Source organism: Triplophysa dalaica, chromosome 10 (assembly GCF_015846415.1).
Source record: "Triplophysa dalaica isolate WHDGS20190420 chromosome 10, ASM1584641v1, whole genome shotgun sequence".
Lineage (NCBI taxonomy): Eukaryota > Metazoa > Chordata > Actinopteri > Cypriniformes > Nemacheilidae > Triplophysa > Triplophysa dalaica.
This window is the reverse complement of record NC_079551.1, coordinates 21,590,712-21,608,501: the sequence shown is the minus strand read 5'-3', so window position 1 is coordinate 21,608,501 and position 17,790 is coordinate 21,590,712. Positions and strand designations below refer to the sequence as shown.

The window sequence follows — 17,790 nt, the reverse complement described above, 5'->3', positions numbered from 1 at the left end:
TGCCAGGAATTGGAAGATTTGGAGTCATTTCAAATCATACAGGGCCCCAACGTGTCCTTTTGAGGGACAGCTGTGGTGATGTCAGCTACACATCAAGAATGTGGGTTTGCTTTAGGGAGCTTGAAAAGTTCTGGTGTTGTTTGATGCATAAGACCAGTATCCCAGCAGAAATAGTGGAAACTGGACTTCAAAAAACACAACTGAGTTCTGTCAACTCTCATTGGTCAGTGGATGCATACTTCAGAGTGATGCAGCAGAAGTGATGTGACTTTGCAAACCCATAAATAACACCCTTGTAGCACACCATCCTGATTTCTATTGTGTAGCTGTCCCTATGAGCTTTTCACACAGGATGTATTATTGTGGGGTTTTCTTTATTTTGTATTTAAATTGAATGGTTTTAGTCTAGTCGAACATGCACTAGACAAATGTCTACAAGATACAAAAGTTCCCATGTGAAACTGGATAAACATACAGTCACTGTATACATATCACATTATTAATTTATTTACAGCAATTAGGCTATATCAAAAAAAAAGTGTGAAATGTTTTGCTTGAAATATCTTAAGACATTAAGATCTCGAGACTTAACTGGGGATGCAAAGAATGCCAACAGATGGAAAATTACTAAAATCCATTACTAAAAATGGATAGTTCCAAATACACATTTTGATTGTGAGCTGTATTCGAAGCTGTCATAAAAGGCTTAATTACACTCTGGTCTAACAGGAATATGTTTTTTACAAGGTGGTTATGGGTATAAATACAATAGTACAATTTAAACCGCACATAAATGTATACGATTATTAAAAAAATCAATAAAGCCACCACCAGTGTGTCCTTGAGCAAGACACTTTACTCCATGTTGCTCCAGGGGGATTGTCCCTGTAATAAGTGCACTGTAAATCGCTTTGGATAAAAGCGTCTGCCAAATGACTAAATGTAAATGTAATGTAAATGTAATAATGAAGCCCCGCCCCTTAAACCTTACCAGGAATTAGCCACCCATTTGCTAAAATGTAAACAGTTACAAACTGCCATGAGATTGTGTTGTCATTAATAACCACACAATCATTAAAGCTGCAAGTTGATACATTGCTTAGCAATGATCTTAATGTAAAAAAAATACCGAATTTTATTGTCATTTTTTACATACAATGTAAATACGATAAACTACTACTTAACGATTATTAATAATAAACGATAATACTTTAGTTTACAAGAAAATATTTGATGGTACTTTACTGGCACCCCAGCTGCAGGAAAATTACTGATTTTTAACAGAATTGTTAAGAGTGTAAAGTTACGATAATAAACTTTTCAAAAGAACATATTATTTTTATTGTTGTTAATAATAAATGTTATTTATTACTTGTTGAAGATTATTGTTTGGTTTTACCACAGGGAAATTTAGGGAAAAAGATAGAAAATATTTTTTGTCGTAAAATTATTGTGATACGCCTAAAGCAAGTGACTTTGTCTGCACACAGATTATGTGGTTAATGCTTTGGGTAATTTTTTTATGTACGATCCCGTATGATGCCATGATGACGCACAGGCACTATTCTTCTAGCTCTTACCTGCTTAACACAAAAAAATAAAGTACATGGTATGTCATCATTTTACCCAGAAACACTAACTTTCAAAAAAATCACTCATAAAAAATCACGTAAACACTTTTAACACTTTTAAATATTAGTGCCGATAATTTTTGTAAATACTTATGGTCAAAAATTTACTTCAAATATAAAAATCAATAACTAATTAAAGGCAGTATATTTACATATTTCATCAAGTCTGGCAGGCTTTATCAAATATTATGATTTGAGGTGCTTTTGTAAAAGGGATTACTGAAGCACATTGCGTGGCTGCAGAGAAATACCATTTTGATTCCAATATTACTTGTTTCGTTTTTGCACACGTGGCAGTCTTATGTCTCTAGCAAAAATTCAGCATAATGTGAGTCCTTCAGGACCTGGACTCCAGCTGAGAGTTCAGTAATATCTGTTTAAAGAGAGACTTATCAAAACACCCTCAAATATAGACAGCAGGGGGGTGACCTGGGTTTTTCTTGATTGACTGTCTTCATAAACGTCATACTAGTCACTTTTATTATTAATATTGTGGCCGTGTGTTCAAAACCCAAAGGAGTTGGAATCAGTCTTGTGTTATGTCATCTAAGTTAGTGTGGAAATGTATTTTAATAGCTTAATTCTGAATAATAATAAAAGTGACAGATTTATCTGTACAGTCTGTGAAAATAATGCGTAACTATTACACTGAATACTTTTTAAATCATTGGAAGACTTTTTACAAAAGCATATTTTCAAGCCAAAGTTTTTTAATGAATAAGATGAATATTTTTTAAAGACGTTTACTACATAATATTGTAATCAATTGTCCATGAACTACTGCAGTAAACTCGTCTTTTGGAATAAAAGAGTGTATCATTTTTGAATATAGGAAAATGGCAAAAACAAACAATTCAATTATCAAAACATATTTAGGATATGTTTAGATGTTACACATAACCATTCAGATCAGCTGTGCGAAAACACGTGAAACTAAAAGTTGTCATTGTAGGCTATAATAATGTGAATAACTGCTTTCCTTGATCTTAATCTTCCATCTTTTAAAAAGCTATATCACCCAGAGCAACATGTACCAGTCTCATTTAAAACTACAGCAAACAAGATCATTTCAGTTCTCAATGTCAGCCAGTAACTCTCAAAGCACATTCTAGGGTTAACTGATAAGCAACTGGGGAAAAACCCCATCACCAAAACAAGTAAACAATTATGAAAAGAGCCTGCTTTCAAAATACTCCCCAAAGCACTCTTTCAACTATTCAGCGAATAGCAAATAAACATCTTGTGTCCCCGAAGTCACATTGTCAAGCCCAATTATCAAAGTGTGCATCATAAACAAGCCCATAAAGTTTTCATTTCCACTCAACATTCAAGCGCCTCCCGGAAGGAATACCCTTTTGCCATTAAAGCGAATAATTCCGCAAACAAACAAAAGAGGCAAAAAAAGTCCCCAAATACCTTGAGATGCCCAAAGGAAGGCTACGGCCGGAGAGATGGTGCGATACATTTCTTCCTCACATTCTCAGCAGCTTCCCCTCTCTGCGGCGGAAAGCGAATGCTTTGAGACTCGGTGGCATATTTAATTAGAAGCAAGCTGTTTGCACTATCAGTGTGAGGATCTACCTCGCCAATCTCTCCTGAGTCAATCTTCCCCATCTCTGATTTTCTTTTATATTTATGCCGGAATATTTAATTGTAGACAAAAGGTTACCCGGGCTGCATTCACTGCACACAGGCAGAATAATCTGCTTTAAAAGGCTTGACATTTCAGGCTTTTCAAAAAGGCTGAAAAAATTATATCCCTGCTTTTGTTAATCAATGAAGTAGAACTCTCCTGAACAAAAGAATTAAATTGCTTGGTTGGTTTAATAAAACCAACAGAAATAGCTGCTTCCTCTGGGCTTTTTGTGTGGAGACGCGGCACATGCGCCCGCCACTGTAATTCCATATGATTTGGGGGCAAAACTCCCATTTTTTGCACACTGTTAGCTTTTCAAATCCTATTGAAACTCCGCTCTGTTTGCCAGTAGCTTGCAGGCGACGCACGTGTGTCATTAAACCTGACTTTTCCAGACTGAAACCCCGTCCACTACAATTTACAATTTCTATACTGCCCTCGCCTGTGAAAAAAACTCTGTAATTATGCAAATGACGGGGCCAATAATTAGGACCCTCGAACGTTCATTGTGTTCCTGGCGTGAAATCTATCCCGATGGGATGTTTTCTGGGACTGATGGTTTAGCCTGGTCAAAAACTTGTGCCAACGTCGATCGATGCCAGAAGATTTTAAGGTATTAGGTGTTTATTGTTGTAAAATAAATCTCAATGAGGTAAACGGGACCTCAGCGCAAATTGGTGTACTTGATGTAGTGAGCGGTTATTTTATTCAATTTGGAGTGATGTGAAAGAATGTTGAGTATAGGAACCATGCAGAGGTTGGACAAAATATTGTAAACATCAAGGAAATAAGAGATATTACTATGTTTTTTAATAGCAGATGCTTCTTTTCTCTTAATTGTGGAAACAATTCCTAGTTGGACAAAAGTCGCCTATTTCACCAATTTCTTTAACCACTGCTTAACACAACCTGTTCTGGCGAAATGTGTTTAAACATTGTGGCATGCAACCTAGACAATAGTAAAAAACGATCACCCAAACTTTTCACAAAAGCCTATAAAGACATTATGTTATCCCCTATAAACAATTTGCCTAACCCCTATATATTGCCAAGACCTGCATTTATTTAGCATGTAAATATAAGCAACAGTCATTACTAAAAATAAGCGCTAGATCCTGCTGAAATTGACAATCGAAAGTATTAGGGAGATATTTCTGCATTTATTGTGTTTTTTTCCAGTCAACTGTTGGATTCATTTAAGCAGAAAGAAAAAAAACAAGAATTACATTGCCATGGCTATTTGAAACACTGAGAGAGAGCTGTGAAAAAAGTCTGGCTTATTCCATCTTATACTCATTTTTTAACTGAACCTATTTAAATACATGTAAAACATTAGAATTGTGATGTTTAGATGGAATATTTAAGGTATAGTTGACCCAAAAATGAAAATTCTGTAATACTTTTCTCACCCAGATTGTTCCAGACCTGTATACATTTCTTTGTTCTGCTGAACACACATGAAGATATCCGGAAGATTGTCAAATGTCACCCCTCATTGACTCCCATAGTATTTATATCCCCTACTATGGCAGTAAATGCTGGGTATATCTGACATTCTTCCACATTTCTTCTGGTGTTCACCAAAACAAAGACATTTATACAGGTTAAGAACAATCTGAGGGTGAGTAAATGGTGACAAAATTGTCATTTCTGGGTTAAGTATCCCTTTAACTTGTCCCTTTATTCATGATCTGCAGACATTGTGTCTTTTTTGTCAATTTGACCCTTATGTCCCTTATTTTCTCCAAATAAATTAAAATAAAAAACTATATTTTTATTGGGAATTTGGGGAAAATGTCACAGAATTAATCCAAATTTAACACAGAATGAAACAAAAACTATTGTTTTATATAAACACGTATGTAGAAATAGAAAACTTGTTTTTTTCAAGACTGTAGCTTGTATTGTCATATATAATAATACAAATTATATATAAAATATATAAACTTGACTTGCCTGAATGTAAAGTCATCACAGTTTGAGTTAGCGTAAACTCATTCCCCAATGACTTTCACTCCAGGGGAAATACATTTCTGTGACTAAAAATGATAAATGAATCAAAACTTTGCTATATATGATCTTCTTCAGTGTAGTCACGCATTGTCTATAATTTTTAATAAAAGATTATCTTGTCGTTTTATCAGGTAGCACTAGCTTCTTGGGAGCTCACCTGAGATGCTTTAAACAGTATTGGTGTAGTTCACATCATTTCTGGACTGTTATTCTGCTGGTGTTTCTTCATTATTTAGCCGAAGTCATCCATTTGAAGAAACATTTCCATACAAAGAGACTTACGTCAAATACTTTGCAATATTAAATGATGTTTTACGACAGTTGGCGACACACAGGTTCGTTTTGCGACAGGTCGCTGTTTGAAGTTCAGAAGTCACCATAACAACACCACATGATCCTGACATTCAGCACTGAATTATGATATAATAAAGACATGATTGCTGGCGATCAAATAGCAGATTTGTAGCAGATAAAATGGTACGTATCTTTTCTTTAAGTTTCACGCACACTGTCGTGTTATGCCTGTGTTTATTGCGTCATTTTAGACGCAAATCAGAGGTAGCATTAGCCTATTGCTAACCGATGGAGTGACATTCAGTGCCATTTCTGGCACACATTTTCAGTTATGTGGTTATTATAAATGATAATATTAAAAACGGCGTTTTAAATTGTATAGGATTGTTTCAAATAAGTGAAATTGGCTGCATATTGAAACTATCATTTAACATTGACATTCGAAATTAAGCTGCAGGTGAAACTCCACAAACCCACAGCTGATATAATAGTACTTTATCTTGTTATTTTACACGATGAATGTCGTTATTGTTACTCTATCAATAACATATAATCTTTTTTTTCACAATATCTGGTGTCATAAACATTCTCCTCAGTCACTGAACAGAGAACTGGCAAACTGCAATGTAACTGTAATACTTACTGCTGTGGATTGGACATAAGACTTGTTGTTATGATTGACATGTATGATGTGTAGTTGCACTGAATAATGCAAATTGCCCCTCAATTAATGTAGATTGCACAATCAAGGGTTATTGTTTTATGGTGTGTTTTAGACTAGTACCATGGTGGCCGTGGGCCTTACCCTGGCAGCAGCAGGGTTTGCAGGTAGGACTCCAGAAAAACTTGATGATGATTTACATCTATATAGCAATATACATTTGATCATTAATTAAAGCTGATTGTTTTGGGGTTTGTCCTCTAATGATTCATTGTTGCAGGTCGCTATGCAATGCAAGCTATGAAACATATGGAACCACAAGTGAAACAAGCTCTGGAAGCGTCCAAATCTGCAAGTGATATTTCTTTAAACGAGTTAATAATTTCTTCATCACAATGAATCGATTGAAGTCATTTTATTTCATGCCTTCGATATTTTCATAGGCATTTGGTAACGGATACTACAGAGGTGGTTTTGATCCAAAGATGAACAGGCGAGAAGCGTCCCTTATTCTTGGTATAAGGTAGATCAAGTTTTTTTTAAACAATGATCATCATCACATACGTTACATATTGCTTGATTTAACACAAAAACATGTTATTCCAATGCAAGCAAATGACTTGTGCATATAAATACGTGTATTCTCTTTCCACTAGTCCTACTGCTAACAAAATCAAGATCAGAGAAGCACACCGAAAACTAATGATTTTAAACCATCCTGACCGAGGTGAGGTGTCTTTTCATTTATATCTATCATTCAAAAAGCATAAAACCATGCAGTATGTATAAGCCAGTGTTTTATTTGTGTGTTTCTTGGGCAGGTGGATCACCGTATCTCGCAGCAAAAATAAATGAGGCTAAAGATTTATTTGATGGACAATCAAAGAAATAGTCTTCATTACATGGCGGATGCACTTGAATTCTTACAGAAGAATTAAATACAGTACCCTGTTGTTGTATGATGAAAGCCTTTTTTTTTTGATGACAGTGTGAATAGCAATAATTAAATTAATTATTACAATTTTGATTCGTGTCACCTTAATATGTTAGAATACTGTGGTTTGGGCTATAAAATTTTTTTTTATTTAAAGTCTAAACATAAAAATAACTTGACCGATGTCGAGTAATTAGACCAGAGGAAACATTTTGTGAGGAAGGTTACACCAAATGTTGAACCCATTATCCCAAAATACTTTTAAGTTTCATAGCCTGTTTTTAAAGTACTCAAAAATGTCACAGTCAAATGATTATGATATTTCAAACTATATTTTAAAAATTTCAAGACAGGAAAAAGTCACACTAGTCGATGAATCAACTTTGAAAAATTGGCTGGAAGAGCAAATGTTTATTTATGAACTACCTGCATACAAAACATATTCCACATCAAACAACCAGAATGATCTTTACAAAAAAACCATAAAGACTAACAAACGTAGTTTACAGAACAGAACATCTGGAAATTGATCTTTCAGTAGTCCAAGTATGTCACCTGCGTGCTAAAGAAGTTCAGGCAGTTTAGTGTTAAAACGACTTAGTAGTTAATTTTAAATACTGTACATTTTAAAATAAATAAACCAAAAAGGCTCCAAAACAGTCTCAGTTGCCACAGTTTCAACTCAACAGGCAAAGGATGAGAAGCCAATTTAATCTTACAGAAAGTTTTTTTACATACAGCATTTAAAATGAACTGATTATACAGACCAGTTTCCAGAATAACATTACTTTTAAAGGTCGAGAAATGACTATTCAGTGCAAAACATCCTTTTTCCCATAACCCCTCCCCAACGTAAGAAGTGGTTGCATATTAAAAGTAACAAAAAGCAGCTAAGGATGTCTGGGAGTCTTTCTGTAATCGCCATTTCAGACATGTTTATTTTAATTATTATTTTTCTATAGCCAGCCAACACAATGTTGAAACTACGCTCTGAAGGCACAAAATCTAATCAGGAACATACTTAGGTGTGATTAATTTTTTTGTCGTCTCATAATTTTTTCAGATTTATTATCTGTCCCATAGTGAAGGAACTGAAAAGTGCAATTGAGAATGTGGAAGTCCATACGTCTATCTTTGGCAAACTTGTACAAGCGCTATTGTAAAACTGTAAAGGTTATGAGTTTCGAGTAATAAATCGAACTGATTAAGAGACTCCGTTGACAACAGCTGACGTGGCCTCGTCGGCGGAAGCTCGTGAAGGATTTTTCGGCTCTTCTTTGGTGCTGGGGCCGTTGCTCACAGCTGTAGTGGGGCTGTGCTCTGATATGGACTCTACTTGACCCTGCCGATGAATGGGAATGGTTAAAAAACATACAATTTGAAGCAAACTATCTTATAATAACACAGTATAATACAACCAAAAGGAATAGTGCACAATATGACCAATTAAAGTGTATTTGTAAACAACAAAACATAATCAGGATCAAATTTGATTTCATGTCGATAAATGTTAAAGTAGTTACCATGTCCTTTATGTTGTTCTTCAGATCTCTGGGGTTTCCCTGCCTGCTTTCAGATTCGGCACGTGATATGTAGTCAGCCACACTAACTGCAACACACAAAAGGTTTGATTTGCAAGAGATCTTTTAAAAGTGTGCCTAGACAGCTAAAAACAAGTTACATGTGCAGTACATGATCAGGTCAGTGCATAAAGGGTGTTATTAAAACAAACTGGTAATAGGACTCCATGAGTTAGTTCACCAAAAAACCAAGCATTCTGTCATTATTTACACAACCTCATGTCATAAAAATGCATGTGAATTTTGGAATAATTCAAAATATTGACACAGCCCTTTTTCAAATAACAAATGAAAATAGCAAGCTGAAAGAGACTGTCCCATTTCAAAAACAAAGACTTGTTATATTAAATTCATGTGATGCTTTGAGATGTCAAATCTTTATGACATGGTGGCATGTTTGATGTCAACAATGCTAACATCATTGACTTTGAGAGAGTGAAAGATTGTTATTGTTCCTCTCATAAAGCTTTTTGAAAGAAAACTTAAATGATTAATACTATAAATGAGTTACGTGGGCAACTTTCGTTTTATGCTCGTTACCATTCACTTTCATTCTATGAAAAAGAGCCACTCAGATATTCTTTAAAAATGCTGATTGTGTACCACAAGTTTAGTCAGTCACACAGGTTTGAAACAACCTAAACGACGACAGAATATTCACGTGTGTTAACCGTTCCATATCGCTTTATTGCTCACTGAACTCTCTGTAAGTCGCTTTGGACAAAAGCTTCTGCTGAATGTAAATTTCCACTTGGGTGAGAGACCACATTAACGAAAACCGTGCAAATCAACACTATAGCTTTATAAACTGCTGTTAATGCTGCAGTTATACAAAATAATTGAATTAGTGGATTCACCATTCATAGAGCAACATTTTAAAATGTAATTTCACAATCTAATATTAAAAAAACAAGTTTAACTTTGCTTGCCCAAAATGCAATGTGTTCATATCTCCAGCAAATGTCTTTATTCATCCATTCAGACTCTTGAGTTATGATACATCTGGTGGCCTGGTTTGGGTCAGAACAGGCAGGAAGTGCCATGCAACACCTGATGTTAATTCATACAGGTTACCTGGCTGCCTCTCCTCAGGAGGGCGGAAACGACGACGGCGGCTACGATTACGACGCTGTGGTTTAGCTTCACCATCATCTACAAAAGATTTGTGGAGATCCTACCTTAGATATTGGTGAACGTTTTAGCCATCTCTGTGATTTGTCCTTGATAAATGCATGTGTAATTGACTGCAGTCGGTTAGATTTGAATAATCAATGTTAAAAGTTTAAACAAAGTTTACAATTCTTTAGGCTCATAATTGTTTTTACAATCTGTAATATAAAATCTCCTACAATATTATAACCATCAATAATATCTGTAGTGATTTTACAGGCTATTAAATATTTTACCATATGTTTAAAATGTTGCTGTTCTTAGTTCTCATTCTAAATATTATCTTTCCCCGTTCCCAGTCATTTTTTTCCTTTTGTCTTCCTCTCTACACTGTTTTGCGGAAAAATGAATTCTGTAAAGCTTTGAACAATGTAAATCGTCAAGAGTGCCATAGGAATGCAACTGAATCAAATATTCTCACGCTATCTTACCAAGACCGTTCTCGCTGAGAGAGGTGTTGTCTGACTCGCTCATGCCATCCATAACCGTGGTGTCTTCATCGGTGCGGCGGCGTCGGGAGCGTCTACGGCGGTTGGTGTTCAACTGGGACTCACTGGCATCTGTGTCTGCTGTCTGATCGGTCTCGGTGTTGTCCAGCAGACTGTATGGATTTCCATCTGGATCTTTTAGAACTGACAAGAAAAGAAACAGCACACCTATTCATAAGCCGCACAATTTGAATGAACATTGATCTTTGCGGTGCAAAACAGGGCATAACGTGAGTTACATACAAAAGTTCCATAAAGTTTGTTCAATACTCTAACTATAAGCAATAATTTTAATGACACTTATTTTTAGGCACAACATTAAACGTAAATCGTGTATTATGAACCTAGCATGTTTTTATTTTACTATATATATGAAGTGTTTGGTTCCAAAATGAGATAACTATTTTTTTTTTTAAATAGGATTTTTTATTGTGCATTCCAATGAATATCAATCAATCTGCGGTTTGTTTTGTTTGAAGCCATAATAACTAAAAAGGTTCCACTTACTAACACAATAAAAACATTACAACAACAAGATTTTTAAAACTAAGTTCTCATTTTGGAACCAAGGTTTTTATACACATACAGTGAGGGAAATAATTATTTGATCCCCTGACTGGATTAAAGAGAAGCACATTAAATGTCCTAGCCAGTCTCTAGACCCTAGTCCTATAAAAAATCTGTGAAGGAGACTAAAACTCCAATCTGCTGAGCGACAGCCAAGAAACCTTAAAGATCTACATAGACGTGGACCAAAATGTATCCTGACACATGTGCAAACCTGGTGACCAACTATTAGAAATGTTTTACATGGGTTTCTCCACCAAGTGCAAAGTTATTTTTTCTCGGGGATCAAATACTTTTTTTTCTGTCACTTAAAATAAAACCCACGAAAAAAATTATAGACCCTTTATTTCTTTGTAAGCAGGCGAACTTCCAAAATCAGTAGGGGATCAAATAATTATTTCCCTCACTGTATATGTAAGTGTTATTGATTGAAGTGTGGAAGCACAATTTGCAAGGGAGCCAGTATACCAGAGCTAATGGAGTTGAACATCCCTCTTCCTGAGCCACGCCCTCTGCCCCCGGGTCCTCCGCGCCCTCTGCCTCTTCCCTCTCCTGGTCTCCTCCTGCTGTCTCTCTGCTGTCTGGGGCCTCGCTCAAGCTCTTCTCCTGCCAGGGACCAGTCACTCAGCTCATCCTTACGTTCAGAATCTGTCTCGGAGTACGAGTGCTCTGAGTTAGTGCCTGTTAACCACATGAACACTTAGTTATACACTGACCGGCAACACTTCCACCATTATGAGCCTTGTGTAAAATGACCAGGTGCTAAATTTCTCAAAAACAAGTCCAAGCGACCCCCCTTTTCAATCCATTAAAAGAAAACCTGAAAACTGACCGCATTTTCCTCATTTGAAATATACTTTTTACTTTTCATCATTTGTTAAAAAAGTTTGGATAATAAAACGCCTACCGTAACCAGACGTGTATCCGGGACCCCGCCTGCCGCGGCCCCTGCTGGTGTACGAGCGGTTTATATGAAGGGAGGTGTTAGAGACATTCTCGTCTGTGGTGTAGCCTTTGTCCTTGTCAGCGGGTCGGTTTGAGACAGGCCTGTAACCCACCCCGATCTGACGCAGCTGCTCGTCAATCTGCAGCCGCTCCAGTCGCAGCTGTTCCACCTCCTGCGCAACGCAAACAAGTGCTTGAGCTTCTCAAACAGATCCCAGATCTTTTAATACCACAGTTGCTGAGTACGGTTTCTAAATACTCACATTCAGGTAAGCAATATGGTATTCCAGTAGGACCTGCACATTGCTGATATTTTCTTTTGTTCCAACAAATGTAAATGGCACCATACCCTAAACAATAATGTTATGCATTACAGGTGTGTAGTATATTCTGGGATGCTTTTGCGAAAAAAAAGTCAAAAGTGTTGGCTTACTTCTTGTCGAGGGAGTTTGTTATCGTTGTCTCCTTCGATGCGCACTCTTACCACTCCAGATTTGTCAACGATCTCCTGAATAACCTTGCCGCTTTTGCCAATAACCTTTCCTACAAAGCCAAGATTTGTACCAAAATTGTGAGTATTCATCCAACAACTTCAGCTAATTATTGATATGCAAATTCACAAAGATTTGAATTAGCTCCACATTAAATTCAATCATGAACCATTGACATTTTTTCCAGTTAAGACAAGGTTTTATTATAAACAAATGTTTATTAAAAGTAAATTGATTGTAAACTCTAGTTAATGCGGCCTTTAGGTAGATAAAAAAAGAGACAAAAAGTATGAGAAAACAAAGCAACATACCGACAAGATTGCGAGGAATTTGAACAGAATCTTCGAGAAACTCCAGATAATTCCTCGCTTTCTGTACCGCCTCTTCAGTCTGAAACACATTGAAAAGAATGTCTCGAATTCATTTCATTTGATTTATTACAAAGGATATACATTATTGGATTAACATAATGGACGCACCTCTCCGTAAACCCTGAAGGTTCCGGTCTCCTCGTCCAGTTCGATCGCGGTCACTCCCGGCACTTTCCTGGCCTGCTGGATGTTACTGCCGTGACTTCCAATGGCAAGACCCATGAGGTCTTCTCTCACCATAAACTCCTCTTGAAATGCTGAGGCCAGCTGCTTTGTACTCTAAGTTATACACTCAAATCAGTTGCCAAGTAAATTTACTCTGTACTTTTGAACTTAAAGGGATACTTCTCCCAAAAATGAAAATTATGACATTATTCACTCATCCTCAGGTTGTTCCAATTCTGTATAAATGTCTTTGTTCTGATAAACACAAAGCAGTCCCCACAGGATCGTGCAGCGGATTTATTCCGATTTTGCGATTAAAATTGCAGGGGGGGTTCAGACAGAGTTCAAAATACTACTTGAAATGGCAAGCCGGGTTCTTCATTATTCATTTCCTTTGATTGAAATGCGTGCAGCAGACTCATACCGACGGTCTGTAAACCTTGGCCGCTGAAAGTCGCAAAGGCCCACCCATTGATTGTGGAAATGTACCTGCGATAACAGACTGGTGTGCGTACACAAACATTTCAAAAGTTTCCGACAACGTTTATGAGTTTATGCCGTGAACCTCTTACATGGATGTCAATAGATGTTGTTAGCTGTAACACTTTCCCCAACTGCAAGTGTTACAGACCCTTTCTATCTCCCTAAAATAAAAGTATATCTGCTTTACTATTGGATCAGGTTTTGACAAAATGCACAATGTGATGACATCCCTACCAAAATATTGCAAGTTGCTGCAGATGTTGAGAAGTTTGTTTGATTATGAGATAAATTCTGCAATTGCAAGATCATGCAGGGACTGACAGGAATGAAGAAATTTGGAAGAATGTCCGTAACCAAACAGACCTCATCCCCCATTGACTCCCATAGTATTTATTTTTCCTACTTGTGCAGTAACTGAGATATGTTTGATTACTGACATTCTTGCAAATATCTAACATTGTGTTTAGCAGAACAAAGAAATATATACATGTTTGGAACAATCTGAGGGTGACTAAGTGATGACACAATTTTCCTTTATGGGTGAGCTATCTATCTTTTAGATACACAAAAGTCACTATTTGACATTTCTAGCAGACAAACCATCTGAAAAACATATTTACCTCGAGATGTTTGGTGGCCTCCTCATTTCTGGACATGAGCATGAGTTTGGTGCGAATGCTGCGTAAATGCATGTCGCTAAGCAGGGAGACACGCTTGACAGTGGATTCGCTCATGGACTGGAAGTGTTAAGAGGAGTAGAATAAGTTTTTGTCAAAATCAAACCTGCTAACAAAAGTGTTCAGAATTCACAAGAACTAACCATGACAACCAGTTGACTTTGTTCGCTGCTGTAGACAATCCTAATGGCTCCGACTGCTTTCTTAAAATCCTTGTGGGCCTGTTCGTTCTGGCATCTGACGTGCAAAGAAATAATACATTCTGTGCTTTCATCAATACTGTGGTATCAGGACAATATTATACAGTATTATAATAATACACGTGTTAAGGCGGTCACAATATCGGATGTTTATGGCCGGAAGAATTCATTATAATAATATTGTTACTATTTTTCTGGAAATAAATAAATGAACAAAGAAATATCACCCTTGAATGTTAATAAATTAATTTTTTTTATAACAAATGTATTATAACATATACTGTGGTTTTAGGAGTAATAGCATATAAAGTGCAGTTTAATTCTCTTAACAGTTCAATGTGCAATCTTTGCACCACTAAAATTGTTGAAACGTTTTGCAAAACAGATTCCTTCCTATTTGAAGAGTTTCATGTGATTCACCCATTTTCCTCATGCTGATGCTATTACTCACGCAGCTCTGAGATCTTCAGGGACAGGAATAGTGCACTTAAAAAAAGTGTTCTTCGTCACAGCTTTATTACAATTCACTGGGCGGAGACGCTCAAACGTGACTATTTCGTTGTAGGTGGCATCACAAGCAGCATATTCGATCACATAGAACTGCAAGAAACAAAAGTGAAAGTGAACCAGAGCTCAACTCCGAGGTGTTTAAAGGAAACCGAAAGTGATTTTAATACTTACATCTCCTTTCATCATGCGCACTTTAGCCAGCCACCAGCCGCATGGCTCCTGTTCATTGGCTTTGGAGTATATCTAAACAGAAAAAACTTTCTGTTTGAGATGCGTATAGAGCTTGTAAATATTGCAGTAATGATGCTGAACACATTTACTCACCTCCACCTCTTCTTCTTCACCGATCTCCTTTTTGGCATCGGCCGGAGGCGGCAACCGCACTTCCTCGAAGGGGACTTGTCTTTCAGGTTGCCAGCTAAAAATAAAAACACGTTACAATGCTCATCTGCCAACTTTTGTTTTACAAGCAATTTTGTTAAACGATTGCAAACGGTAGCTTTCACTCACTTGTTTTCAAATGAAACGGAGAGGGAGTCGTCGAGTACATCTTTGACAAAGCCCTGTAATATTTTTTACACATTTTAGTAATGCAGTTTTACAGTTTCGACCTACATTTTATTGGCATACAACAAAAAGGAACAAAAGAAAGTTAATTGACTGTCAAACTGTCAATTTACGCTAATAAAAATAAAATAAACAAAACAAAACCTATATCATGTTCTTCACTTCATTATTATCTTCACGGATGCCGGCAATAAAAACATAATATTTAATTCTAGGTAATTCTTCAAAACTAACTTCAAGCGTTTAAGAATTACTATCAAATCAACTTTAAGATCATAAAAAAAGTTCATAGATTTGACTTGGTAGAAAAAAATAAACTATACATGAAGAATATGTGCTAAAGATTTGGAACTAAATATATATATATATTTGGGCCCGGTTGCACAGACAAGTGTGACCTGTCTAAACTGAATATAACTTGCCCAGAAATATCTTAAAATACACCAGTGCCATTGTTTGTTCTCGAGATCCCAGCCAGTAGTGTATTCTTCTAAGGTATTTTTATAAAAGAAACATAAATATCTTAATTCAACTAAGGCATAGTCCTTGTTGAAGCTTAGCCGTGTCTTTGAAACCGGGCCATAGAATAGTAAAAAACTTTGCATTCATCCTAATGCAGGTAACCAAATACGATCCAGCTTACTTACACCAAACTCAGAGGTTACAAATGCTTAAAAAGGCTTTGAGATAGAATCATTCATTTGGAAATCACAATTTTTTAACATGAAACAAAGTTAAACGAGCTGGTCAGCATACGTCAAGCAGTGCATCACAGTGTCTCTGAATTGCGTCTCCAAAATGGGAGTTGGGATGTCTTAAATCCCATCTCAAAATAGAGTCGGTGGTAAAATAGCCGCGGTCTGGATGACAGCTGCAGATGGACAGTGAACAGCTGACATGCATCCTGATAAGCAGGGATGCCAACACTACGTGCAAAATAACCAAAGGGTGAGACCGTGATAGAATAATAACTTCAATCGGACTTTTAACTCGGTCACTTACATCATTCACTACAAACGTACTCTAGATTAAAAGCTTTAAGGTCTTCTTCACTTAAATAGGAATTAATTCACAATATTATACTAACTTAAAAGTGGAATGAGAGACTGGTTATGACATTATAAACTATTACTGACATTATATACGATAAGGCCATTTTAAAAAAATCTAAGTTGAACTGGATCATCCTAAAGCACATATTTTTGGATAGATGGACATTAAATCACAAATACCATAAATTACAGTTTAGTCTGACATCATCACATGCTCTTACAAGTACATTTTCAGACCACACCTTAAAATAGGAAAAAGCTTCATGGCTTCTTTATAGTTTGTGTAAACCATTTCACAACCAAACCTTTAACTAAACCATTCTTTAACAACACTGTTCAATTTATAATAGATGAGTTAGAATAGTAGGTCCCTTTGAGCTTTAATATAATATTACAGCACAACCTAATGAACACAAACGATGACCATGATGTATAAAGGTTTATGCATTATATGTTATATTAATATTAAGACGTTAAAACATTGTGTCTATATGTATTTATAAAAGTCAATAATAACGGTTATAACGAAACGTCTGACTAAAGAATGTTAATAACAGCTCGGAGATTGACAACCCCGTTGACAAGTCAGCCATGTTTATTTCACTTTACCAGTCAGCTTATCCCCAGTGCACAACTTCTTAGAAAATAAAATCGTGGTAAAATGACAAATATCTTTTCCTGTTGAGAATTTTTAATCAAACATTATCCACGCGCGACTGCTAACCGGCTAAATGCTAACAGGGACACTGAGGCGTGCGCTGTTTATACGCGGTAAAAGTACACGAGGAAGGCATTTAACAATGTTTACTTGTGGTGTCTACCGTGTTTGTTGTCTTTAAAGACGAATGAAATCCTTAAAGACGGTGAAGCGATGTCAATTGTGTATTTACCTTGTAATAAGCTCCATTGGAGCCACGGACCTCCACCGTCAATTCCTCCATGTTGAGCGCGCGAGGGGTGCTGGGTAAAGTTCCAGAATTCTACAAAGCTGAGCAGTGAACTCTGAGGAACTCCCACATACTACTCATGTTCTTCTTTATTGGTCTACTACACTTTATATTACCGTGATTCTATCCTATACTACACATCCACTTATTGATATTGCACACTTAAAACACTGCGATTCTCTTCTTTATACTACACATGGTGATGCATCCTTAAGGTGGTAATAACATGAGTAATGCTAAGACAAGTTCTTTTACAAAGTGCCTCAGCAAATTGTTTTACATTAAATGTGTTGTCTACAAATGTTATTTTAACAAGTCTGTATACAAATATTTAGTTCTCTATAGCAGTGGTTCTCAAACTTTTTTTGCTTAAGTAGCCCTACCCCTTTTTATGATTTTTTTCAGGCC

At 36.4% G+C, this 17,790-nt stretch overlaps 2 protein-coding genes and 1 long non-coding RNA gene across 4 annotated transcripts in view; 1 reads left to right on the top strand and 2 right to left on the bottom strand.

Annotated features, from left to right (window-relative positions):
* The window catches only part of LOC130429804 (uncharacterized), a 112,715-nt gene extending 107,147 nt beyond the window's left edge, over positions 1-5,568 (bottom strand). The window contains exon 1 of the long non-coding RNA XR_008907692.1: positions 5,438-5,568. This is a non-coding gene — a long non-coding RNA (uncharacterized LOC130429804). The remainder of the gene's footprint in view (positions 1-5,437) is intronic.
* Positions 5,569-5,615: 47 nt separating this feature from the next.
* Positions 5,616-7,256, top strand: dnajc19 (DnaJ (Hsp40) homolog, subfamily C, member 19). Its single transcript, XM_056758596.1, has 6 exons — positions 5,616-5,757; positions 6,351-6,402; positions 6,516-6,586; positions 6,679-6,758; positions 6,892-6,962; positions 7,057-7,256. The coding sequence occupies exons 1-6, from the start codon at positions 5,755-5,757 to the stop codon at positions 7,125-7,127; spliced, it is 348 nt and encodes a 115-aa protein (XP_056614574.1). The 5' UTR covers positions 5,616-5,754; the 3' UTR covers positions 7,128-7,256.
* Positions 7,257-7,546: 290 nt separating this feature from the next.
* Positions 7,547-17,465, bottom strand: fxr1 (FMR1 autosomal homolog 1). Of its 2 annotated transcripts, XM_056759558.1 has the most exons (17): positions 17,326-17,465; positions 15,327-15,379; positions 15,141-15,234; positions 14,988-15,059; positions 14,758-14,906; positions 14,250-14,343; positions 14,050-14,166; positions 12,890-13,060; positions 12,722-12,800; positions 12,353-12,462; positions 12,183-12,269; positions 11,882-12,092; positions 11,443-11,655; positions 10,351-10,551; positions 9,824-9,901; positions 8,693-8,778; positions 7,547-8,511 (listed from the first exon to the last, which is right to left on the bottom strand). In XM_056759558.1, exons 1-17 carry the CDS (start codon positions 17,374-17,376, stop codon positions 8,374-8,376), a joined length of 2,004 nt encoding a protein of 667 aa, XP_056615536.1. In that variant the 5' UTR covers positions 17,377-17,465; the 3' UTR covers positions 7,547-8,373. The 2 variants fall into 2 exon arrangements, with proteins under 2 accessions (XP_056615536.1, XP_056615537.1); XM_056759559.1 differs by lacking the exon at positions 9,824-9,901 and having other exon boundaries at positions 17,326-17,463.
* Positions 17,466-17,790: the final 325 nt, after the last annotated feature.